At 53.6% G+C, this 26,854-nt stretch overlaps 1 protein-coding gene across 1 annotated transcript in view; it reads left to right on the top strand.

Moving 5' to 3' along the window:
• The first annotated feature begins 349 nt into the window (after window positions 1-349).
• Window positions 350-26,854, top strand: part of LOC119321601 (protein COP1 SUPPRESSOR 2-like) — a 55,744-nt gene continuing 29,239 nt past the window's right edge. Inside the window, exons 1-2 of the mRNA XM_037595211.1 lie at window positions 350-530; window positions 3,355-3,572. Of these exons, the coding sequence (XP_037451108.1) occupies window positions 350-530; window positions 3,355-3,572 (399 nt within the window). The remainder of the gene's footprint in view (window positions 531-3,354; window positions 3,573-26,854) is intronic.

Here is a 26,854-nt window from a genome sequence, read left to right as displayed (position 1 = left end):
GGCAGGGGCAGTCTGCCTACCCATGCGCGCGACGGGACAGGCCGTCAGGCGGGGCCCGCCACTATCGCGACTCAGCACGTGAACGGATCCGTGGCGGCCGCGCGGACGGTTGGGTTCCCCACGTCGTTACTGCGTGCAGTAACTTCGTGGGGTAAATCGTGGAGGGCGTGGGGTCTTGCGCGCAGTTAATCCCACGCCGCCCCATCGGCTTCTTAGCCTTCGGGCGTATAAGTAGGTGGGGTGAGCGGGACGGCGAAGCACGCGCGCTCATTCCTCCCTGCTCCCCCACTTCCACCTGTCTCTTCTTCTTCTTGCCCTTGCCGCACCGAGCCTCGCCACACCCGCAGCGATGAGCTCCTCCTCCGCCATCGCGGCTCCTGCCGTGTGCTCCGGCGTGTGGGACGGCTCTACGGTGGACGACGACATCATCGAGCACCTCCGCAAGACGCGCCGGCTCCCTGGCGCGAACCTGGTGCGAGCCCGCGCCGCGCCGGCGGGGGAAATAAGGCCGGCGCCGGAGGAGGGCGAGCGTGTTATATTCTGCTTGCACGTCATGCGCGGCCTGGGCCTGCCGGCGAGCGGCTTCCTCCGCTCCTTCTTGGAGTTCAACAGACTCCAGCCGCACCACCTCACTCCGAACACGGTGGTGCTGCTGGCCGCCTTCGCCACCCTATGCGAGGGTTTCCTTGGCGTTCTCCCCACCATCGAACTGTGGGGAGAGTTCTTCCAATCCAAGCTCGGCACGCATGTCGCTGGCATGCCGGCTCAGTGCGGCGCCTTCATCACGATGCGCAGGTCGACCGCCGACAACCCGTTCCCCTCCATCGTGCTAATCAAGTCGGTGAAGATGTGGCAGCGGTCGTACTTCTATGTGAAGAACGTCGCCACGGAAGGCGACTGGGTCAACCTGCCGCCGTACGAGGTCGGCGCGCTGGCTGGGAGGCTTCCAGCTGGTCCCATTGGGCCAAGACGCTGACTCCCGCAGGTGCCGCCGCCGTCGCGCGACTCCGAGTGCTGACGCAGTCGGAAGGTCTGGTCGGGGCCGACTTGCTGGCTGCCTTCGTGGCACGCCGAGTCCTCCCTCTCCAAGGCCGTCCTCATCTGATTTGTCAGATGAGCGACCGCCGAGACCCGAGTCGGATGTGCACCTGGGAAATGCCCCACGCGGAGGTGGCGAGCATGGTGAATCACATCGCGAACTGCGAGCTCGTGGAAGATTGGCAGTTCGGCAAGGAGCCATACTCGTGTGCCAACCCTCCGCCTGTGGTAAGTCGTATATTTTGCTCTTCTGTTTTTCTTTGTAGCCGAATCCGACTTCTGATCTTCTTGGTTTTTCGAGTCAGAACCCCCTCATCCAGCCTGCAGCCGGCGCCACGGTACAGCCCCGCGAGTTCGCTCCAGATCGAGTGAAGAGCGATGTCGACGACCCCGACTTGGGGGCAGCGGCGATGGAGGCCGACACCGAAGGCGGAGGAGGAGGAGCGAAAGGCGGCTTCCAGCCCTCGGTGACCTTCGCCGACTGGCTAGAAGACGACGCCGAAGGGGAAGTCGTCCCGCGCCGCCAACCGAAAGCCAGCCATCCAGGCGCGAGTTCCTCCGCCGGCTTGGCCGGTCAAGTCAGCGCAAAGAAGCGTCGGGCCGCGCCGAGTTCGCTCAGCGGTCGGCCGAAGAAGTTCAAGGGGGCGGCCGCCGCAACCAAGCGGGAGGAGGCGGTCGCGAAGGCCAACCGCTTCCATAAGGACGTGAAGAAGCCGCCGCTAGTCTCTGCGTAAGCGCTTTCTGCCTTTGCCTTGTTTTCTTTGATGAATCTTTTCCGAGTCTTTTTCATTCCTTCTTTGCTTCAGGGCCCCTCTTTCTCTTGAGAGGGTCGTCGTCCCCTCTGTCATGGGGTCGGCCGAGACGTCCGCCAATACTCGGCGGATTGACCCCGCCGCCGACCTCCGGGAAGCGACGGAGCGCAACGCGCGGGAGAAGCGCGACAAGGAGGAGGCCGACCGTCTGGAGAAGGCGGAGGCCGAGAAAGCGGCGGCCTCCGCCCAGAAGAAACTGGAGGAAGCCGAAGCCGCCGCCGCCACAAGACAGCGGGCAGAGGAGACCGCACGCCGCCAATCGGCGTTGCTTGTCGTCCCGCTGAACTCTGCGCCGCCGCCCCCGGAGTTCACGGGGTAGACTGGAGAAGTCGGCGGGGATCACTCCGTCGTGGAGAAGGACGGTGGCGAGGCCTCCGCGTCGGGCACGGCTACGCCGCCACCGCCGCCTCCACCGCCGTCTGGGAGCACGCACGGCAAGCAGCCGGCAGGCCCGCCAATGCTGCCGACTGAAGACGAGGCGGTGGCGAGGTTGCTCCTTCAAGTCGCCTCGCCAGCGTGCCGCCGCCTTGAGAAGGCAGTTTCAGCGCCGCGCCCCTTGGAGGCTGGCGGCGCCAGCTCAGCCATCCCAGATGCCGAGGCGACAAGCACCACAGCCACTGGGTGGGTGCAATGAGGCAGCGACGGTCCGCTAAACCAGGCGCTCCTGGACGTGCAGGCGAAACTGCGAGCTGAGGGCGAAGCCATCCAGGGCTGCACCAAGGCGCATCTGGCATCGCGAGCTTCTATCCGGGTACACTTTCCTTCTTTGACTTTGTTTTTTCTCGTTCTTCTCTATGGGGGCGCGCCAGCGCACCCACTGGGTGTAGTCCCCGAGTTTCGGGCCGGCTGCTGAGCAGGCGGCCCAGAACTCCATCTGGCGAGTCCGAATATTCACCTTTGTCTGATTCTTACCACAGGAGTATCACAACCTCCGTGTTACTGCCTTCAACCGCAATGTTGAGCAGCTGGGGAAGCGGACGGCCGACTTGTCAAAGAGCCGGAGTAAGTCCTTCTTCTTTTTTCGCGGGGGCGCGCTGGCGCACCCGCGGGCTGTAGTCCCCACGATTCGGGCCGACTGCTGAGCAGTCAGGCCGAATCTTTCCGGCGACCTTCTTTATTGACGACTTAGCGTCCTTTTGGTTCTTTAGAGGCCAATGCCGTTCTTCAGGAACGGTTGGGCGAAGTCAGCACTGCCCTACGCGCCAAGGAGGAGGAGTGCGGCAAGCTGGCCATAGAGCGCGACTTGCTGGCCGCGCAGTTGGCGGAGCAGAAGGAGCTGCTTAAGGCGGCTCAAGACGAGGCGGAGAAGAAAGAGACCGCTCTCCTGGCCGAGTTCGAGAGCGAGCGCTCCTCCTGGACTGACAAGGAGGCGATGCTGACTTCCGGCTTCCACAAGATCGAAGACATTGTCGATGGTGAGTTTCTTTGCTTTCTTTCTTCGAGCCGCCGACTGTAAGTCAGGCCGACTCCTGATTCTTTCTTTGCTTCTTTCTGTTTTGGGCAGACTTCTTCCCTGGCCACTCGCAGGCGGTCACCCGAGCCATTAAGGCTGATCGCGAGGCGCGGAGTGCGAATGGCGAGGAGATCGCCGCCAACGCCCCCCTGACCGTCGACGAGCAGCTCCTAAGCATCGAGACTCGTCTGCGGCCGGCCCACCAGCTGCTGCGCCGGCTTCAGCGCGCTGGTGCTCAGGCGATCGCTGCCCTGTGGCCAGGCATGCCGGTTCTGCGTACTCCCAGTCGGACTGCCGACTGGCTGGAGGTCGCAGCTGGCCGTCTTGAGGCTTGGAAGGGTTCCTCGGCCCGGGCTGGAGCGCGCCGGGCCTTGGAATTCGTCCAGGCTTGGTATCTAGGGCTAGATCTGGACCGACTGGCCGCATTCCGGTCAGAGGCCCAGGCGGAGCTGGTGGCTGTGGAAGGTGCCCTCGTCGAGCGTGCGGAGGCGATTGCCGACTACACGACACCAACGTCTTCGTTCCTGAGCGGGCCGCGAACGGCGAAGAGGTGCCGCCGGAGTGGTTCGGGATGAGCCCGGACTATGACGAGGACTCGGCGGAGCTGATCGGCTCCAGCACCGAGGAGGAAGATGAGGCGGGGGACGGAGACGAGACGGAGGCGCCAGAAGACGGAGCGGACGACCAGCCTCAGCTCGACCGCGCCTCCAGCAACGAGCCGCGTCCGACCGGGCCGGCTGCCGCCAGAGATGATCAAGCCGAGACTGCCCAGTCGGCCGCTCTGGCGCCTGACACCGCCGTCTCCACCGGCCCTCCGAACCCGTCTGCCGCTTCTTAGGCTGTCGTCTTGCCTTTATTTTTCCTGCCTTAGTAGTCTTTGAAAGAACTTGTCAATTCGCACAATTCCACCCGCGGGGTATATTTTGAACTTGGCCAGAGGCCTATGTTATGTAAATATCTATCCGACTTCTATCTTTCCTTGCTAGTTGCTCTTTTTTGGCTTTTTCCTTTGCCGCCTTCCCAAAGTCGCCGCTTTGCCAGACGGACAACCGCTCTGCGGACTGCCGCTGGGTCAAATGCTTGGCTTCATTAGGGAGGGCAAGTACTTGGCCTTTTTTAGAGTCTTTTAACAAGTTGGATAGAAGGCGGCAAGCCGACTATTCAGGAGTCGGCTCTGCGAAAAGGGGGCTGGAAGCCGGCTTGTGCTATGCGTGTGCTTTGAGTCCTTAGCCATTTTTCGTGTGGGCGCTCATTCTTTCTTACTCTCTGCCCACCAACAGTCGCTCTGCAAGCTGCGGCTTCTGACAGGAGACGGCTTAAGCGCCGCACACTACTTGTCCGACTACAGGAAGCATTTTTTTGCACAAGACGGCGAGGCCCCGGGCTGACTTAGTCGAACCCGGTGCCCAGCGGCATAACAAAGAGTAGCATACTTGAAGGCATAATTCTTATCATACAGATAACAACAAAAGGGGCAGTCCCCGAGCTCGTCTCGGGGGGCCCAAAGTCTCGGTACTTTAATACAAAGGATAGCGTGGTACATACTGCATTAACTATAAAATCTTCGGAGAAGATTTGCGTTCCATGGTCGTTCCGACTATTTGCCGGAATCGTCCCTCTTGCGTGCTCGGGGCTTTTGGGCGTCGATTAGGTAGTAGGAGTCGTTGCCCAGCACTTTGCTGATGATGAAGGGGCCTTCCCAAGGCGCCTACAACTTGTGCTGGCCGGCTGTTCGCTGGATCAGTCGGAGCACAAGGTCGCCCTCTTGGAAAGATCTCGGCCTGACCTTCCTGTTGTAGTATCGGCGCAGACTCTGCTAGTAGATGCTGGACCGACTGAGTGCCAACAGCCGGCCCTCTTCCAACAGGTCGACGCCATCTTGACGTGCTTCTTCTGCTTCCTCTTCGATGTACATGGTGACTCGTGGAGAGTCGAACTCTATGTCCGTCGGGATGATGGCTTCGGCACCGTAGACGAGGAAGAAGGGCGTGAAGCCGGTTGACTTGTTTGGAGTCGTGCATAGACTCTAGAGGACGGCTGGCAGCTACTCAAGCCAACAGCCGGCCGAACGCTCAAGTGGTTCGACCAGTCGGGGCTTGATGCCGGATAGGATGAGGCCGTTTGCTCGCTCCACCTGGCCGTTTGACTACGGATGGGCAACAGACGCTAAGTCCAGTCGGATGCCCTGCGTTGCGCAGAAACGGGCCAAGGCGCCTTTGGCAAAATTTGTGCCATTGTCGGTGATGATGCTGTGCGGTATGCCGTACCGCACCATGATGTCGGCGATGAAAGTCACTGCATTCGGGCTATTCAACTTCTTGATGGGCTTTGATTCTATCCACTTGGTGAACTTGTCCACTGCGACGAGTAAGTGAGTCATGCCACCCCGGGCTGTCTTGAACGGTCCCACCATGTCCGGGCCCCAAACTGCAAAGGGCCAGGCGATGGGGATTGTCTTCAGCGCGGAAGCCGGCTGGAGCGGCTTGGAGCGGAACTTCTTGCACCCCTTGCATTTTTGGACTAATTCTTTGGCCTCTTCTAGGACAGTTGGCCAGAAGAAACCGTGCCGAAAGGCTTTGGCGATGAGTGCTCTTGAAGTCGCATGGTGGCCGCACTCGCCCTGATGGATGTCTCTGAGAATTGCTTGGCCTTGCTCTGGCTCCACGCAGCACTGTAGACACCAGTGATGTTGTGCCTGACCAGCTCTCTGTTGATTATGGTGTAGGCTGCCGCTCGGCGTTGCACTTGCCGAGCCAAGATTTCATCAGTTGGCAGCTCTTTGTTTACTAGAAACTTGAGGATGGGCTGCGCCCATGAGGGTGCTGCTATTTCTTCAATCGCCACCACTGCGACTTGGACAAGGGCGGCTGGGCTGGGAGGCGGCGGGCTGGAGTCTGCGGCCGCTTGCTGGATTGACGAAGTCCCCGGGCCGTCTGGCGCAGTCCCCGGGCCGACTGGCGCAATCCCCGGGCCGGGTTCTGAAGTCTTTGGGCCGATTGCCGCAGTCCCCGGGCCGGGTTCTGAAGTTCCCGGGCCGGCTTTGACTGCGATTTTCTTGGGGCCGTCTGCTGGGGCTCTTGAGTCGGATCCGACTTCTTCGGGGGGAGCCGACACAAAGATGGAGTCTGATTCTGGTGAAGGCTTGATGGACGGCTTAAGGAGGCGCTGAAGAGCGACGCCGGACGGTATCGCTTGGCGGGTGGAGCCGACTCGTGCCAAGGCGTCTGCTTGGTCGTTGTCATTTCTTGGCACGTGAAGGAACTCGCACCCCTCAAAGTATCCACTGAGTTGCTGCACCAGGAAGCGGTAGCTCGCCATGTTTGCATCTTTGGCGTCCCAGTCGCCAGATGACTGCTGGACCACCAAATCGGAGTCGCCGTAGCACAGGATCCGGCGAATGCCGAGTTCTTTGGCAAGCCGGAGCCCGTGAATGAGTGCCTCGTATTCGGCGACGTTGTTGGAGGCGGCGAAGTGGATCTGCAGCGCATACTTGAGCTTGTCGCCTTTAGGGGAGGTGAGGACGACGCCAGCTCCCAAGCCGGTGCGCATTTTGGAGCCGTCGAAATGCATCCGCCAATGGGTGGAGTCGGGCGCTGGTGGAAGGTACTGGGTTTCGGCCCAGTCGACGAGGAAGTCGGCCAGTGCTTGCGACTTGATGGCGGTGCGGGGCTGGTAGTAGATGGTGTAGGGAGCCAACTCTATGGCCCATTTAGCTACTCGGCCAGAAGCGTCTCGGCTCCCGATGATATCGGCCAACGGGGCTGTGCAAACCACAATGATTGGATGCTCTTGAAAATAAGGCTTCAGCTTCTTGGCGGCAAAGTGCACGCCGTAGCACATCTTCTAGTAGTGAGGGTAGTTCTGCTTGGAGGTCGACAGTACCTCGCTCAGGTAATATACCGGTCTCTGGACAGGGAGTGCCTTGCCTTCCTCTTTTCGTTCGACTACAATGACTGTGCTGACTACTCGGCTGGTGGCGGCGATGTAGGAGCATGGGCTCTTTAGGAGTCAGAGCCGCCAGCACAGGGGGAGTAGTCAACATCTTCTTCAGCTGGAGAAATGCTTCATCCGCCTTGTGGTTCCACTCAAAAAAGGTGGTCTTCTTCATCAGTTGGTACAAAGGGAGAGCCTTCTCGCCCAGCCGACTGATGAATCGGCTGATGGATGCCAAGCAGCCGGTGAACTTCTGCACATCTAACAGTCGGCCGGGTACCTCCATTCTCTCGATGGCCTTGATCTTCACAGGGTTGCACTCTATGCCGCGTTCAGAGACCAGGAAGCCAAGGAGTTGGCCGGCTGGCACTCCAAAAACGCACTTTTCAGGGTTGAGCTTGATCTGGAATCGGCGCAGGTTTTCAAAGGTTTCTTTGAGGTCTTCCATCAGTGTCCCACGCTTCTCCGTCTTCACCACTACATCATCCATGTAGACGTGGGCGTTTCTACCGAGTTGCTTGAGGAGGCACTTCTGCATGCAATGTTGAAAGGTGGCGCCGGCATTCCTTAAGCCGAACGTCATGGTCAGGTAGCAGAAGGCTCCGAATGGCGTGATGAAGGCGGTCTTCAGTCTGTCTGCCGGGCTCAACTTGATCTGGTGATACCCCGAGTATGCATCCAAGAAGCTCAACAGCTCGCATCCGGCTGTGGAGTCTATCACCTGATCAATTCTCGGCAGGGCAAATGGGTCCTTCGGGCATGCTTTGTTGAGGCTTGTGTAGTCGATACACATCCGCCACTGCTTGTTCTTCTTCAACACCAGGACCGGGTTTGCCAACTATTCTGGAAAAAATACTACCATAATGAAGCCGGCGGCTAGGAGCCGGGCTATCTCTTCTCCTACGACTCTTCTCTTCTCTTCTGATAATTGGCGCAAAGGCTGCCTAACGGGCTTCACATCAGGTCGGACGTGTAACTTGTGCTCGGCGAATTCCGTCGATACACCTGGCATGTCTTTAGGGGACCATGCAAAGATGTCCCGATTCTCACAGAGGAAATCGACGAGCTCGCCTTCCTATTTGCTGTCAAGGTTCGCAACTATGACAGCGTACCTCTCTGGGTGCTCTGGGTCCAAGGGTATCTTCTTGATCTCTTTGGCCGGCTTGAACGAGCCCTCAGCTTCCGACTCCTTGGGGTCGGGCAACATCTTTGGCTGCTTGCCGGCCATCGCCACAACCCGATCAAGAAGCCGCTTCTCAGCCGCGATCACCAGAGACTCAGCCAGCCGACTGCTCTCTGCTGCACAGGCAGACGAGTTCCTGTAGTCACCGGCTACGGTCAGAATTCCCTTGGAACTCGGCATCTTCATCTTGAGGTAGGCGCAGTGGGGGACTGCCATAAACTTGGCCAAAGCAGGTCGGCTAAGTAACGCATGGTAGGGGCTTTCGAGGTCCACCACTTCAAACCAGACTGGCTCTCGGCGAAAATGATCTTTGTCTCCGAAGAGGACGTCTATTAGGATCTTGCCAATTGGTGAGCAGGAAAGGCCAGGTACGATGCCGTGGAACACAGTCCGGCTGCTCTGTAGCTGTCTTCGCTTGATTCCTAGCTTCTCCATGGTGTCCTTGTACAGGATGTTGATGCTACTGCCTCCGTCTATTAGTACTCGCGAGAAGCGAGCGGCCCGCCTATTAGTGGCCAAGGTGGCACTCAGGACCAGGGCATAGGAGCCCGGATTCGGCATCACCTCTGGGTGATCTGCCCTGCTCCAACTGATAGGCTTCTCGGACCAATGCATAAACTCCGGGGCATCTGATGCTACTGCATTTACTTCTTGCTGCTGCAACCACCTGCTGCGTCGATCATCAGTCACACTGGTGAACACTACATAGGCTCCATGCTCTTCTGGGTACTCATCTCGTACTGCACCGACTGGCCTGGCAGCCGGCTGTTGGGGCGGCGGCGGAGGCGGCGGCCCAGCAGGCGGGGGAGGAAGGAGGTCGTCTCCCTTGGCGATTCTTGTAAGCCAGTGGCACTTTCGGGTGGAATGGTTTGATGGCTTCGCGCCGCTGTGGAACTTGCAGGGACCGTCTAGAGTCTGTTCATAAGAGAAGGCCGGCAACCAGTTGGACTTGCCGCCTTTCTGTCGCTTGGCCGGAGGCGGCCCCTCCGGCTGTTGATCTTCGACTGTTGCAACCTGCCGACTGCTGGAAGTCGGCTGTGGGGCCTTGCGCTTATTGTCGTTCTGTTGTTATCGCCGACTGGCGTCTCCAGCTAGGGTTCTGGGAGCCTGAGGGGCCACTTTGCCAGCCGCGTTAACTTGAATTTCCGTTTTCATGGAGGAGTCGGCTGTGGCGTACTTGTCTGCTATGATCAGCAGCTCGTCAATGGTCTCTGGCTCGTCGCAGAGTAGCCTGTGCTTGAGGAGGGTGCCTTCTCGGCACCCTGCGGTGAAGTACTCGATAGCCTGCACCTCGTGCACGCCCTCGCAGGAGTTCCGGAGTTCGCCCCAGCGCGTGAGGTAGTCGTGTGTCGACTCGTCAGGGCCTTGCACGCACAAGGAAAGCTGGCGCGGCTTGGGAGGTCGCTTGTACGTGCTTGTGAAGTTGCGGATGAAGGCCTCGGTGAAGTCGACCCAGCTGTTGATGCTGCAGGGCTTCAGACTGTTCAACCATGTCCGGGCCGTGCCCTGGAGCATGAGTGGAACATACTTCACGGCAACCCGCTTGTTGCCGTTCACTATGTTGACGGTCGTGGAGTAGTCAACTAGCCAATCTTCTGCCTTCATAGAGCCGGTATACTTGGGTGTGTCTCGGGGGAGCGTGAACCCTTTGGGAAAAGGCTCGTCTCGAATGCGGGGCTTAAAGCAAGGCGGACCCAACTCATCTTCTTCTTCCAGCGTCAGGGATCGGTGGAGTCGGTCGATCCGGTGGCGAGCGTTGTTTTCTCCGACTCCCTCTCGGCGGCCAAGGCGGCCACCAAGAGTCGGATGCTCAACAGGCGGCGGGGAAACTCGCCGTTCTCTTCTCGGTGGGGGAGGCAGGTAGTCGCCCTGCCGTTCCACTACTCTCGGACGGCCGTCTTGGTCGCGCTCGATGGTGATGCAAGTCCGACTGCGACTGACAGCCGGCTCTTTGTCTTTTCCTCCGCGGACTCCACTAGTCGGCGTCCGAGACGTTGCGCCTTGATCTCGGCGGGGAGGCAGGTCGTCATCTGGCCGTCGCGGCGCCTCCATGCGGCCGCCGGCCACATTCTGCGCGGCAACCGCGTCGAGGAGCTGCTGGACTCGCTCCATCATGATGCGGCGCTCTTCGCCTTCAAAGTTCTTCAGCTCGTCAGTCGCCGTCTGGGCGGCGCGGATGTTCTCCGCAGGCGTGGCGTACACGGGGCGATTGGCCCCGAACAAGTCGGTGATGGTCGCGCCGCGTTGCCTTACCGCGCCTAGGCGGCTAGGCCCAGTCGAAGCCGGCGAGCCACCCACAGCGCGATCCATTTCGCGCTGGTAGGCCTCTGACAAGTGCCTCATGCTTGCCAGCTTCTTGGCGCCTTCGATGATCTGAAGGCGGCGTGTCTCCAACGTTTCGGCGTCTGCGTCTTCTGGAATAGGAGCAGTCAGGTCTTGCAGAGCCGCGTTGAGTGGGTCATGAGCCCCTTCACCAGAACGCTCGTCGTGACTGATGACGAACACCTCCGTGACGGCGCTTCCGCTGCTCTCCAGGTGAGGGACCGGCTCGTCGTAGACCACCACATTGGTGGGGAACGCATCGAGCGACGCGGCATCAGAGTCGAACATCATCGGGTCGGTGGAGCCTACGGACTCCAAGTCCATGGCAGGCTCGCCGGTGATGTGGAGTTGGTCGAGGAGGCCCGCTAGGAGGCTCTCGGGGCCAACCGTGCCTACGTCGGATGCAGGCTCGTCGGAGAGGCGAACCTCGCCGACAAGTTCGGCGAGGCAGCTAGCTGTGCAAGCGGCCTCAACGCCGTGCAGCGCGTCGACGCAAACTCCGTTTGGCGAGCCTGGCTGGCTGCAGTCGCCAGGGAGGAAAAGGGTTCCCGTCCAGAACAGATCTCCGGATGACGGTGCACCTGGCTCCATGGTGGGCGCCAAATGTCGGGGGTTGGGTGCGACATATGCCAAAGGATGGCTTATCATGGTGGGGGCAAGTAGAACATCGCCGGTGCCTGGAAACGGGATGAGGCGAAGACATGCACGCCGGCGGATCTTACCCAGCTTCAGGGCTCTCCGAGGAGATAACACTCCTACTGCTGCTCTGCGGGGTCTCCGCATGGTCACTAAGGCACAGTGAGTACAGGGCTGCTCCTAGAGCTGTTTCTGGAGGTAGGAGAAGACAAGGCTAGCTTTCTCCTCCCCGTATGGTCTGTCTAGTGCTAGATGGATTCGAACCCTTTGCATGGGTGCCCTGGGGAGTTTATATAGGCCCACCCCCCAGGAGTACAATGGTAAAACTGGCTGGGTGCGGGTCCCAGCCGTCTGTCTCTTAGGCCACCGTCTTCTCCTCCGACTCCTGGGGCCCGCCGACTGGTGGGTCCCGCCGACTGGCCTGGTATGAGGGCGTCAGCCCGCGTCCGCCACGGGCGGGTCTTGCCGGCTGCAGATTACTGTAGCCGTGCTTCTAATGACGCGGTCTTGGTCATGGGGTCATGGCAACAGTGCCGCCGCCTGACGGGCGATCACTGTTGCCATTCCCCTGTCGCGTCTGGTTAATGGCGTGTGGGACCCATGGGAGGGGCCGGCCGACTCCTGGGGGCCGACTCCCAACGGGTCCGACTCGTGGCACTCTCGCCGTCTTCAGTACTCCCGCTGACTGTAGGCCCCGCCGTCTCCGGGCCGTATAGACAGGCCGTCGTGGGTATAGGGCCCCGCCCCAAGGGCAGATGTTAGGGCTGGCATGGCAACAATGCCGCGCCGGGCGGAGATCTCCGTGGGTATGGCGCACTGTGGCCATGCCTGCCTTTAATTATCGGGGTCGTTGGAGTCGCGGGCCGACTCCCCATAGTCGGCTTCCTTGGAGTCGCCTCCGGGACTCGACTTAACTGGGAGTCGCCTCTGGGACTCAGCTTATCTGGGAGTCGCCTCTGGGACTCGGCTCATCTTGGAGTCACCTCTGGACTCGCGGGGCGCAGCCTGCCCCGATGTCTTGAAAGGTTCTGGGACTCGGGTTGGCCTACCCGTGGCCCATTACTCCGACACCCGATGAGAGGAGCGTTGGTGATGATTTCCCCCTCCCGGAGGGAAGTGTCCCCGGCAGAACAGCTCTGCCGGAGCCCTAGATTGGTTCCGCCAAGGTTCCGCCTCGTGGCGGCGGAGTCTCCTCCCGAAAGGTTGCTTATGATTTTTTTTCTCATCGAAAGAGCTCATATAGGAGAAGATAGGCGTCGGAGAGCCACCAGGGGGCCCACGAGGTAGGGGGGCGCGCCCAGGGGGGAGGGGTGCGCCCCCCACCCTCATGAGCAGGGTGTGGGCCCCCTGGCCTTCATCTTTGGCGACGATTTTTATTTATTTATTTTAAGATATTCCGTGGAGTTCCAGGACTTTTGGAGTTACGCAGAATAGGTCTCCAATATTTGCTCCTTTTCCAGCCAGAATTCGAGCTACCGGCATTCCCCCTTTTCATGGTAAACCTTGTAAAATAAGAGAGAATAGCCATAAGTATTATGACATAACGTGAAATAACAGCCCATAAAGCGATAAATATCGATATAAAAGCATGATGCAAAATGGCCGTATCAACCGGATGGTTGTAGACTATCGTCCCATTAATTTGGTCACGATAAAGAACAAATATCCGCTCCCCAGGATCAACGACCTGTATGATCAACTCGCTGGATCCTCAGTCTTCTCCAAGATGGATTTGAGGTTAGGCTACCACCAAATCAAGATCAGAAATGGGGACATTCCCAAGACAACATTTGTCACTCATTATGGCTAGTACGAGTACACCGTCATGTCCTTTGGTATAACCAACGCTCCAGCTACATTCTCTCGCTTGATGAACTCGATCTTCATGGAGTACCTAGACAAATTCGTCGTGGTTTACCTCGATGATATTCTTATTTACTTGAAGAACGAGGAAGAGCATGCCGAACATCTTAGACTTGTGCTAGAAAAACTCAGAGAGCACCGCCTTTATGCCAAGTTCTCCAAGTGCGAATTTTGGTTGCCAGAAGTGACCTACCTAGGCCAGGTAATCTCTGGTAAGGGCATTGCTGTCAATCCCGAGAGAGTTAAGGCCGTTCTCGATTGGACTCCACCTGAAACCGTTAAACAAGTTAGGAGTTTCCTTGGTCTAGCCAGCTATTGTTGCCGCTTTGTTGAAAACTTCTCCAAAGTAGCTAAACCCCTCACGAAACTTCTCAAGAAGGATAAAAAGTTCGAGTGGTCCCCACAGTGTGAGTACAGTTTTCAGGAACTGAAAAGACGCCTGACTTCTGCTCCCATACTTGTGCCACCGGATTTCACAAAGGACTTTGTTATCTACCGCGACGCCTCACGACAGGGACTAGGTTGCATTCTTATGCAGGATCATCATGTGATTGCCTATGCATCTCAACAGTTGCATCCACATGAGGAGAATTATCCTACACATGATCTAGAGCTTGCAGCCATAGTCTATGCACTCAAGACCTGGCGACATTACCTTCTTGGTAAACGTTGCGAGATCTACACCGATCACCAGAGTCTCAAGTATATCTTCACCCAACCAGATTTGAACCTTAGGCAAAGACGTTTGTTGGAGTTGATCTCAGATTATGATCTAGGGATTACTTACACCCCAGGCAAAGCCAATGTCATGGCTGATGCGCTAAGTCGTAAATCCTATTGCAACAATCTCATGTTGCAGCAGGGCCAACCACTTCTCCATGAGGAATTCTGTAAGCTTAATCTTCACATTGCTCCTCACGGATTCCTTTCTACCTTGGTGGTGAAACCTACTCTTGAGGATCAGATCATAACTAGCCAGCAGTACGATACGGGTATTTCTCGAATCAAGGATAACGTGAAGAAGGGAGCTGCTGGTAGTTTCTCTGTTGATGATCGAGGTGTTGTTTTCTTCGAGAACCGACTGGTGGTCCCCAAGAAGCAGCATCTTCGACAACTGATTCTTAAGGAGGCGCATGAATCTCCTCTCACAATTCATCCCGGTAGTACTAAGATGTATTAGGACCTACGAGAGAGGTTCTGGTGGACTAGGATGAAGAGAGAAATTGCTCAGTTTATTGCTAACTGTGACGTTTGTCGTCGCGTTAAGGCAGAGCATCAAAGACCTGCTGGCACCCTTCAGCCTTTAGCTATTCCTGAATGGAAATGGGATAAAGTTGGTATGGACTTCATCACCGGCTTTCCCAGGACCAAGAGAGGGAATAACGCTATCTTCGTAGTTGTTGATAGTCTCTCCAAAGTGGCGCACTTCCTACCTGTTCGAGAGAGTATCACTGCTAGTCAGCTCGCTGACTTATACATCTCTCGAATAGTATCACTCCATGGTGTTCCACTAGAGATCAATTCAGACCGTGGCAGTCTTTTCACTTCTCATTTCTAGGAGAGTTTCCAAACTGCCATGGGAACCCATCTTTCCTTCAGTACCGCATTCCACCCTCAGTCAAGTGGTCAGGTGGAAAGGGTCAATCAAATTCTCGAAGACATGCTTAGAGCTTGTGTTATCTCATTTGGTATGGATTGGGAGAAATGTCTTCCTTTTCCTGAGTTTGCTTATAACAATAGCTATCAATCCAGTCTCAAGAAAGCTCCTTTTGAGATTCTCTATGGACGAAGATGTCGAACACCTTTGAACTGGTCAGAAACCGGTGAAAGACAACTCTTTGGACCGGACATGATCTAGGAGGCAGAAGAGCAAGTTCGCATCATTCGTGAGAACTTGAAAACAGCCCAGTCTCGTCAAAAGAGCCAGTATGATTGTCATCATAAGGATATGACTTATGAAGTTGGCGACAAAGCCTACCTTCGGGTTACTCCTTTGAAGGGTACCCATCATTTCGGTATCAAGGGCAAGTTGGCTCCTCGTTACATTGGTCCTTCTCGCATTCTCGCTAAACGAGGAGAGGTTGCCTACCAGTTGGAACTACCCCCACATCTTTCCAGAGTGCATGATGTCTTCCACGTCTCTCAACTCAGGCGTTGCTTCTCGGATCCTATCCGTGGAGTGGACCATGAAACGCTTGATCTCCAAGATAACCTCACATACCGAGAGTACCGGTTCGCATTCTTGATCAAGCAGAGCGTGTCACCCAACGTTGGAACATCAAGTTTCTCAAGGTTCAGTGGTCTCATCATTCCGAGAGAGAAGCTACTTGGGAGCGAGAAGATCGTCTTCGATTGGAGTACCCCACTTTCTTTCCGTCGACCCCTGAATCTCGGGACGAGATTCATTCAAGTGGGGGCGAGTTGTCACATCCCTAGTTCTGGTATGCTCAAGGCTAGCTAGTCATTTGTGCATCATGTTTAAATTCCATTTAAATTTGAAATGAGGATTTGTGAAACCCTCAGAATCATTTCTGGAAATGACCCAGATAAAAATTTCTCCAAAAGGGTCCAAGAAAATGTTCATGTTGCTCTCTGATAATATTGGACAGAGATAAAAATCAAACCAATATTTTTAGGAGCTCATAATTATTTATTTTGGACATTTGGATTAATCCAGTAATTATTTTGCCTTGGATATATATATGCTATATATATAATATATGTCCACAAATTATGCTACTTATTGAGGAGCACTGGAATAATACCACTAGCTCCTGCAAAAACTGGCATAAGGAAATAAAATGATTTAGTATTTTAATTAAATCAAAACAAATGTCAGAAAAGAGAAAAGAGAAATAAAAGGGAGAAGAGACTTACCTGGCGCTTACCTCCCTGTGCAGCCCATTCCTGTGCGGCCTGGCCGGCCTAGTTGGCCAGGCCAGCCCAGCCCACCTGGCCCCCCTCCTCTATCGTCTTCGTCCTCGACAGGAGGATGGGCGCGTGCCCGACGCACGCGCACCGCCGCGCCGCGCCACCTCCTCCCTCCCTGCCTCCTGTCCTCCCTCTCGTCGCTCTGGATGCTCCACGCGACGCCACGCGCCGCCCCGTACCCCTCTCACTCTCCCTCGGTCCTCTCCTCTCCTCTCCCTCGCTTTCTCTCTCGCGTCCGAAAGAGCACCACCGCGGCCACCAGCCACCCCTCGCCCTGCCGCTGCGCCCAGAAGCTCCGCCACATCGCCGGCTACCTCTCCATCAAGCCACGCGCCTCGGGAGGCCCTGGAGAGTCGCTATCGCCGCCGTCTTCATCTCCGGTCGTCGGAGATCGTCTTCGCCGCCCCGCCGTCTTCAGCGCGTCCCCAAGCTTGCCGACAAGCACGTCGAGTCCGCTGTGAGCATCTCCCCGTTTCCCCTCTCTTCTCCCCCTCGTTCCCGCGTCGTAGCCGTCGTTTCCACCATGGCCGAAGCCATCGCCGCCGTAGCTCCTCGCTGTCGTGGCCACAGCCGCTGCAGCTCGCACCGAGCTTGCCGTTGCACTCAGTGCACTCTGACGAGTCGCGCGGACCCGCTTGCAGCCTCCCTCGTGCCCCGCAACATCAAAACCCGATGGCCGAACTCCGGCTGCCGCACTCGTCATCGCCGTCGTCGTTCTGTGCCACCTCAGGTGAAACCCCGTGCACCGTTGGATGCGGCACTCCGCCAGCTCCCCGTAGCTCCTCTCCCTGTGTCGTCTGGATGCCAGAACAACGACTCCGGCGAAGAACCGCCGCGGCTCGAGGTCGTCGCCGGCCTAACTCCGGCGAGGCCGACGTGGTTGTCATTAGCGCCTAATCCCGCAGCCTAAACCACCCCACCAGCCGCTGACCATTGGCCCCAGGGCCAAGTCAAACCCTGGTCAGTGCGGGTTTGACCCGGGCTTAACCACTGTGTCACTGACGTGTGGCTCCCACACGTCAGGTTTGACCCAGGTTGACTGTTGACGCAGTGCTGACCTCAAGCTGACGCAATGATGATTTCTGGAATTATTTTTACTCAAGAAATTCCAGAAAATTAGCAAAACTTCAAAAAATCATAGAAATTCAACCGTAGCTCAGATTGAGATAATTTATATATGAAAACTTATCAGAAAAATGCAATCTTTCCATCTGTACTAGTTTCGTGCATGAAAAAACAACTTATACATGCTATATATGAGAAAACACATTATGGCATTTTAAGAGACTTAATTTAGAGTTGCATTTGAACCCTTGGTTCAAATGGATCTCTTCCAAATAGAATGCTAGCTGCATTATCTCAAACAACATCACATCTACATGCCATATTCATGCATCATATTGTTGCATATGCTTGTGTATTGATTGTTGGCACCGTTCCTTCTCGATAGGTCTTGCTCCAGAGACCGTTCCAGAGTACCTGTCTGTGAAGCAGTGCCTCCTCTGTTGATCTACCAGGCAAGCAAACCCCCCTTGTTCATTCCGATACAATCCTACTCTCTCGCTCCTGCTCTCAGTTATTGCATTAGGACAACAACGATTCATCTGCTACTTTGTGATGCGGTAGTTGAACCCATTCCTCTGCATGACCTCTCATTGCCACAGTAAATAGTTGAAACCCACTAGCATGTGTAGGAGTTGATTGAGCCATGTTGTGTTCCTACCATGCTATGCATGCTATTGCTTAGAGTTGTGTCAGGTCTGATTCATTGGGAATGAATTGGAGTGTTACGATATGTTCTGATGCTGAGACTGAAGTGTGTGAACACGATTTGGTAAAGGTAGCAGTGAGAGGCCATGTAGGAGTACATGGTGGGTTGTCTCACTGGAACCGTCCTTAAGCACTGAGTTCTATGTATGTTGTCCAATGACTCGATACTACCACACATTGGGATCCTTAATTGACTCTTTTGACTTATTAACCGACTTGATCTTTGTCCAGGAGTCGCAACTAGTTTCTGGTGTTTGTAGGTAGTGCTATTTTTCTACCGAGTGGCACCCGGCAGGGTGGGCTTGGGACAGACTAGGCACACGTGGCCTGGTGTACGGAGTGGCACCCGGATGGTGGGCTCGGGAACCCTGCACACATCGTTTGGGTCCGTGAGCGACACCCCGGCCGGATCTCCTTGCAAATGGAACCCGAATAGGCGATAAACCTGGGCTAGAGTCTTGTGTGGTTAGTCAGGTCGTGGCCGACACCCTCGCCAGGCTTCCGCTTCAAGGTTGCCGAGATACATGACGTGTACATGGCGGTAAGTGGCGGGAGCGTGTGTGAAGAAGTACACCCCTGCAGGGTTAACATGATCTATTCGAATAGCCGGGTCCGTGGTTATGGACTTCTTGGATGCTTACGTGGTACATAGAAAACTTGAAGTGGATACTCTAAAATGCTCAAGACAAGTGTGAGTGCTATGGATGGCCTTCTCGTAGGGAGACGGGGATGAATCCATAGTAGTGTATTGTGTGGTGACTAGTGGACTCGTGTGCGCCATATCACCTCAAAGAAGTTCTTGTAGTCGTAGAACAGGATAGCCACTGAGTCAAAGCTGGCTTGCTGCAACTAAACCCCACATTACCCTCTTGATACAAATGCATGTATGATAGGATTTGATGTAAGTCTTGCTGAGTACCTTTGTACTCATGTTGCTTTATTTATGTTTTTGCAGCGGAGACTTTGGTCTTACTAGTAGTTCCGCTTGGACTTCGACAATTAGCTTGTACCTCAGCTACGATCTTGATCAGATGTTGTAGATAGTCCGGCTCTTCAGCCTTTTTCATTTATAGATGTCTGTACTCATACATGTAATGCTTCCGCTTGTTGCTTGTCTGCTCTGAATGTTGGGTCATGTGACCCTCTTTGTAATAAATGCTATGATGGCTCTTCTGAGCCTTTATCTATATGAGTTGTTAAGTTATGTTGTGATGCCATGTTGTACAGCACATACTTGCATGTTATACGTACGTGTAATGTGTATTGCTATGTGTGGGATCCGACAACCTAGTTGTTTATCCTTGGTAGCCTCTCTTATGGGGAAATGTAGTCTTGTGCATCCATGAGCCATAGTAGTCCGCTACAGCCCGGTTCACCGGAGTCCTGCTAGCCCAGCACTACTGCTCCGGAACACTTGACTGGCCGGCATGTGATTCACTTCGTTCCTGTGTCTGTCCCTTCAGGGAAATGTCACGCGGTGACATCCGGAGTCCTGCCTAGCCTGCTACAGCCCGGGTTCCCTGAGTCCTATTAGCCCAGTGCTACAGCCTGGATTCGCACGCTGCTGACCAACATGCTTGATGTTGATTCATGTATGCCTGTCCCCGTAAGTTGGTGCCACTTTGGGTTCACGACTAGTCATGTCGGCCCGGGTTCTCTGTCATATGGATGCTAGCGACACTATCATATACATGAGCCAAAAGGCGCAAATGGTCCCGGGCCATGGTAAGGCGATACCCGTGGGAATACCGTGCGTGAGGCCGCAAAGAGATATGAGGTGTTACAGGCTAGATCGGTGTGACTTAGAATCGGGGTCCTGACACTTGAGCATGTCTTGAGTGTATTTGGCTTGGTTGATGAAGGTACCTTCCCTTCTTTGCTTCACTTTGAAACCTAGAAAGAACTTCAACTCTCCCATGGAAGACATCTTGAACTTTGAGGTCATAAGTGCGGCAAATTCATCATTGAAAGCTTTGTTAGGGGAACCAAAGATAATGTCATCAACATATAGTTGGCACACAAACAACTCCCCATTGACCTTCTTAGTAAAAAGAGTGGGATCGATGAGCCCAACTTCAAACCCACGATCTTGTAGCAACTCGGTAAGGTGGTCATACCACGCACGTGGGGCTTGTTTAAGGCCATAGAGTGCCTTATCGAGTTGGTACACATGATCGGGAAAGTAGGGATCCTCGAACCAGGGGGGTTGTTTGACGTAAACCAACTCATTAATAGGACCATTAAGAAAGGCACTCTTCACATCCATTTGTTGCAACTTAAAGTTGTGATGAGAAGCATAAGCAATCAACAAACAAATGGATTCAAGACGAGCAACGGAAGCAAAGGTTTCACCGTAGTCGAGGCCCTCGACTTGGGAGTAACCTTGTGCCACCAATCTTGCCTTGTTGCGAATGATGGTACCATGAGCATCTTGCTTGTTCTTGAAAATCCACTTGGTCCCAATGACATTGTGGTTCCCCGTTGGCCTTGGCACCAACCTCCACACCTTATTGTCCTCGAAGTTGTTGAGTTCTTCATGCATGGCATTAAGCCAATCCGGATCTTGAAGAGCTTCATATACCTTTTGGGGTTCAACACAAGAAACAAACGCGTGATGTTCACAATAGTTTGCCAATTGTCTACGAGTGCTTACCCCCTTTTGGATGCTTCCAAGTACATTCTTCATGAGATGACCCTTGGTGGTGAGCTTGGAAGCAATCTTGGCGGCACGACGCTCTAATTCCTCCTCGGAGGTGAGTTGAGGAGGGGTCACTTGATCATCTTGAGCACCGTCTTGAGCAAGTTCTTGATCTTGATCTTGCTCAGGGGAGAGAACTTGACCTTGGGCATCACTTGGAGTGTCAACATCGTCTTGAGCATGATCTTGCCCTTGGTCTTGTTCATGAGGTTGAGGGCCTTCACTTTGTTCTTCAGAAGCGTGTGGGCCTTGGGTTGGTGATGGCTCCACTTTAGTGGAGCATTGTCCTTCTCCTTCGACCACAAGGGGTTCCTCAACGGGTAGGATAAAACCAATACCCATTCTTCTTATGGCTTGAGGAGGAATTTCATCACCTACATCACAAGTGCCACTTTGCTCCACTTGGGAGCCGTTATTCTCATCAAACTCCACGTTACACGTCTCCTCAATAAGTCCCGTGGATTTATTGAGGACACGGTAAGCATGAGAGTTTGTAGCATAACCAACAAATATGCCCTCATAAGCTCTAGCTTCAAACTTAGACAACTGAACACCTTTCTTGAGAATGAAACACTTACACCCAAACACCCAAAAGTACTTGAGGTTGGGCTTGTTACCGGTGAGTATCTCATATGGAGTCTTGTTCAAGCCCTTGCGGAGGTAGACCCGATTGGATGCATGACATGCGGTGTTGATGGCTTCGGCCCAAAAGTTGTATGGAGACTTGAACTCCACCATCATGGCCCTTGCCGCATCCATCAACGTCCGGTTCTTCCTCTCCACGACACCGTTTTGTTGAGGAGTGTAGGGTGCGGAATATTGATGCTTGATCCCCTCATCACTAAGAAACTCATCCAAGGTGTAGTTCTTGAACTCGGTGCCGTTGTCACTTCTTATTGTCAAGATCTTTGCATTGTGTTGACGTTGTGCTTCATTTGCAAAGTCAATGACGGTTTGTTGGGTCTCACTCTTCCTCTTGAAGAAATACACCCAAGTATATCTTGAGTAGTCATCCACAATCACCAAGCAATACTTCCTACCCCCAAGACTATCAAAGGATGGAGGCCCAAAGAGATCCAAGTGAAGGAGCTCCAAAGCCTCTTTGAGTAAATGATAGTCGTCGGAGGGTGAGCCTTTTCATGAAGCTTTCCTTCGATACAGGCACTGCAAGCACGATCTTTAGCAAAACTAACATTCGTTAGTCCACGGACATGGTCCCCCTTGATAAGACTTTGCAAAGATCTCATATTGACATGGGCTAAACGGTGATGCCAAAGCCATCCCACATCAATTTTAGCCATTAGGCATGTCGCGGTCTTAGTGGGTACCTCCGAAAAGTTAATCACATAGAGACCGTTCTCGACATGCCCAACAAAGGCTACTTTAAGAGTCTTGCTCCACAAGAGGGCCACGGTACCAATATCAAAGAAAGTGGCAAAGCCCATGATTGCAAGTTGACGAACGGAAAGTAAATTGTATGCAAGGGACTCAACAAGCATGACCTTCTCGATCGTGAGATCATGAGAAATGACAACCTTGCCGAGTCCCAATACCTTAGAAAACGAGGCATCACCCCACTCGACATTGGTGGGCATAGAAGGAATCTTGTGCACGTCCACCACCAAGTCCTTGCTTCCGGTCATATGATTTGTAGCTCCACTATCGAGCAACCATGATCCTCCACCGGAAGCAAACACCTACAAGAGATCAATGCTTGGTTTTAGGTACCCATTTTGTAATGGGTCCTTTGATGTTAGTAACAAGGGTCTTAGGAACCCAAATAGACCATTCAATGTACTCATAGGGAGAACCAACAAATTTGGCAAAAACGTGCCCATCACTAGCACGACATAACACATAAGAGGGATTAAAATCGCCGGCTTTGTTGGGAGGGGTGGCATTGCCCTTCTTGACATCGCCACCCCTTGCATTGTTCTTCTTCTCCTTGGAAGCACCCTCTCCCTCCCTCACAAAAGTTTGCTTGAGAGGGGGGATCGTTTGGTCTTGTCATTCTTCTTCTTGTTCTTGGGCTTGGGTGCGAACCCAATACCCTCCTTGGCCACAACTTCCTTTTGATTACTCAAAAGTTCGTTGAGGTTCTTCTCACCTTGTATGCATGTGACAAGGCCTTTCTCAAGTTGCTCCTTCAACTTAGCATTCTCCTCAACAAGATGCACATGCTCACAACAAGGGTTAGTAGCATTTGCATTATCAATTAACACCATATGAGGAAAAGTGGCTTTCTCCTTGGTTAGCTTCACTTGGAGTTGATCATGAGACTCTTTGAGGTTAGCATGAACACCCTTCAATACTTTGTGAGCCTTGTCGAGAATGTCAAACTCCTCTTTGAGTCTAGCAAGATCAACCCCAAGCATCACCTTCTCGGAGCTTAGCACACGAGACACAACAAGAGCATGATCAAGATCTTTCTTTAATTTAGCATGATCATCGTTGTATGACTCCTCAAGAGCCAAATGAAGACCACGATCTTCCTCAAGAGCATTGGAAAGATCCGAAATCTCATCGGCATAGTCACGACTATGCCCCTCCATCTTAGAGATGGTTTCTTCGTGAGCCTTGATCATGTCATTGGCTTCACCAAGTTGTTCCAAGAGAGCAACGAAGTGCTTCTTGGATTTGCCCTTGAGTTTACCCATAAAGGCCTCAAACTCATTCTCCTCCACATTAGTTCCCTCATGTTCATCAATGCACTCCGTCGAAGAAGAATGATTGATGATGGTAGTTTTGATGTTGGCGGTTACCTTATTGGTGGCTTTAGCCATGAGGCACATGGTGGTGATGCTCTCATTGGGTGAGTCGAAGAGAGACACCCGGGGAGTCGTCGCAATGGCAACAGAGGCCATGGCAATCGACTCACCATCCTCATCATCATCGTCGTCCTCATTGTACTCTTCTTGTACCACCAAAGCCTTGTGAGGAGTCTTCTTGGTGAAGTTGCTCTTGTTTGGGAAAGACTTGGCCTTGTCCTTACGGATGAGCTTGCCACCATTGTCTTCCCTCTTCTCATACAGGCACTCCGCAACAAAATGACTCACATTGCCACAATTGAAACAAGTCCTCACTCGTTGCTTGCCCTTTGCGCCACTTGAGCTGCTCTTATTGAAGTTGGGCCTCGAGTTCTTCTTGCTCCAAAATTGCCTTGAAGCAAGGGCCATGTGTTCATGATAGGCATACTTTGTATCTTCGAGGTTGCTCTCTTCTTCTTCCTCCTCTTCTTCTTCTTCGACACAAACCTTGGCCTTCAATGCAAGGTTGGACCTCTTTGCTCTTTGGGAGCGAAGCACCGCATTGTCGGCGGTCTTGTCCAATATATTCATAGCCACAAACTCATCCAACACATCACTTGAGGACAAGGTGTGAAAGTCCGGCCTTTGAAGGATGACGGAGGACATGGCTTTGTGGTAGGGCATCATTGCCTTGAGAAATTTACACTTGATCCACTTGTCATCCGTGTCCTTACTTCCATGATCCCGGAGAGAGACCGCGAGCTTGGTAACTCTCTGATAGAGCTCACGAGGTTCTTCATCTTCTTTCATTGCAAACTCATCGGCTTCATCTTGTACCACTTCATAATTGGAGCGTTTAATGCTTGCGCTTCCTCGATAGAGGGAGACCACTTTGTGCCAAGCTTCTTTGGCCAATGAGTAGGGCCGAAGATGCGGGAGGTCTTCGGAAGGATTGCTTCTTGGATGATGAAGAGAGCATTTTCATTGAATTGATCATCCACGGCTTCTCTAGGAGTGAAGTTGCTCCGGTCATGCGGATAAAAACCTTCTTCAATGATTCTCCAAAGGTTAGTGTTCACATGATTTAAATGACGCTTAAAACGATAGACCCAAGAATCAAAATCCTCCTTTTTATAAATCTTAGGGGGAGGACCGGCATGATTCAAATGATTAGAAGGAATTGGTCCACCATAAACGGGTGGAGGTTGCACATGGGCAAAGATGTCGGTGCCATTCTTACTACTAGACGAAGGGGCTTTCTCACTAGTAGCTTCCCCCTTATCGGGGTTAGCATCCGCCTCCGTGTTGGCGGGATCACCCACTTTCACGGGTGTGGTGGAAAGTTTAAGCCCTTCTAAGAATTCCTTAAACATGTCCTTGACCTCGGTCGTCATGGAGGTTTTCAATGTGTCCAACGCCACATTGAATTCCTCACGTGAGATCGAGTTACCCCCATCTCCCGTAGACGATATCGGATTCGCACCGGAGTGCTCTCCCACATCGTCTACGACGTTAACCATACTCTTCGGGCGGTAAAGTCCTTAAAAAGAGACGAGGCTCTGATACCAATTGAAAGGATCAATATAGTTGACTAGAGGGGGGTGAATAGGCAACTAACAATTTTTTAGCTTTACTTAACCAAATTAAACTTTGCATCAAAGTAAGTTGTCTAGATATGCAACTAGGTGGACAACCTATATGATGCAACCAACACAAGCACACAAGCAAGCAATGAAAGAAACACAAATAAGCTTGCACAAGTAAAGGGATGAGATAACCAAGAGTGGAGCCGGTGGAGACGAGGATGTGTTACCAAAGTTCCTTCCTTTTGAGGGGAAGTACGTCTCCGTTAGAGCGGTGTGGAGGCACAATGCCCCCCAAGAAGCCACTAGGGCCACCGTATTCTCCTCACGCCCTCACACAATGCGAGATGTCGTGATTCCACTATTGGTGCCCTTGAAGGCGGCAACCGAACCTTTACAAACAAGGTTGGGGCAATCTCCACAACTTAATTGGAGGCTCCCAACGACACCACGAAGCTTCACCACAATGGAATATGGCTCCGTGGTGACCTCAACCGTCTAGGGTGCTCAAACACCCAAGAGTAACAAGATCCGCAAGGGATTAGTGGGGGGAATCAAATTTATCTTGGTGGAAGTGTAGATCGGGGCCTTCTCAACCAATCCCGAGCAAATCAACAAGTTTGATTGGCTAGGGAGAGAGATCGGGTGAAAATGGAGCTTGGAGCAACAATGGAGTTTAGGGTTGGAAGAGGTAAGTCTTCTTGGGGAAGAAGACCCCCTTTTATAGTGGGGGGACATTTCCAATCGTTACCCACCACTCAGCCCGCGACCCACGGAACTACCACACCATAGGCATGGTACTACCGCACGGGCCTGTGGTACTACCGCGGCGGACCGTGGTACTACCGTGGGCTTAGCGGAAACCAGACCTGGCAAAAAGGAGCACTAACAGGGCGCGGTAGATCCGCAGAAGCGGTACTACCGCGACCCCATACGATACTTCCGCAAGACAGCTGCAGGCCAGGCTTGGTAGGCACAGATGTAAAAAATTACATCCGTGACTACCTCCGCTTGAGAAAAAGACGTGCAAAAATCCGACACGGAACTACCGCGACCCAGGATGCGGTACTACCGTGAAAGATGCGGATGTAAAAAATTACATCCGCCCTTACCTCCGCACTTGCCACTGAACCTGGCCTGGCGTCACGGTACTACCGCGCCACAGCACGGTACTACCGTGGGGAGCGCGGATGTAAAAAATTACATCCGCGCGTACCACCGCTCGAGCAGCGGCGCCAGACCAGAGCTCGCGGTACTACCGCTCTGAGGAGCGGTACTACCGTGGGAGCCTACAGTACTACCGTGCCGGTGCCCAGTACTACCGCTGGCTCCTGCGGTAGTACCGCTCAGAAGAGCAGTACTACCGCTAGCCTGAGAAGAGCAAGGCGGAGGCCTTCAGATCGCAGAGATAAGGTGAGACGGAGGAACACTCCAAGGAGCTCGAGGAAAGGCGGTGCAAACGGGAATGTGTACGTGAGATTCCACCCAAACCTTTCCAATGCGGACCCCCTCTTAATAGTACGGCTCTCCTATGACTCAACTCCACCGAACCGAACCGTAGAAAAACACCATCTTCAATAATCTTCGAGGGGCATCAAATCATCTTGTGTTTAGTCGTGATGAATCTAAAAAGCTCAATACACACGATTAGTCCGCAAAGGCATTGTCATCAATCACCAAAACTACTTAGGGACAAAAGTGCCCTTACAACTACTTTCACCATATTATTTCCTCTTTGAATCAAGTCCTAGATTCATGCTACAACTTTCCCCCCTTTCTTCGTTGTTTGAACAAAGCCCTAGATTCGAATGCATGAAGTAGCTTTACCTCTAATAATACTAAAAATTTAGGTGGCTTTGGAAGAGCTGATGGGAGTAGAAAAAGA

This window comes from Triticum dicoccoides, chromosome 6B (genome assembly GCF_002162155.2).
Source record: "Triticum dicoccoides isolate Atlit2015 ecotype Zavitan chromosome 6B, WEW_v2.0, whole genome shotgun sequence".
NCBI classification, from domain to species: domain Eukaryota; kingdom Viridiplantae; phylum Streptophyta; class Magnoliopsida; order Poales; family Poaceae; genus Triticum; species Triticum dicoccoides.
Note: the sequence above shows the minus strand (reverse complement) of the source record. Positions and strands in the feature narration are given on the sequence as shown.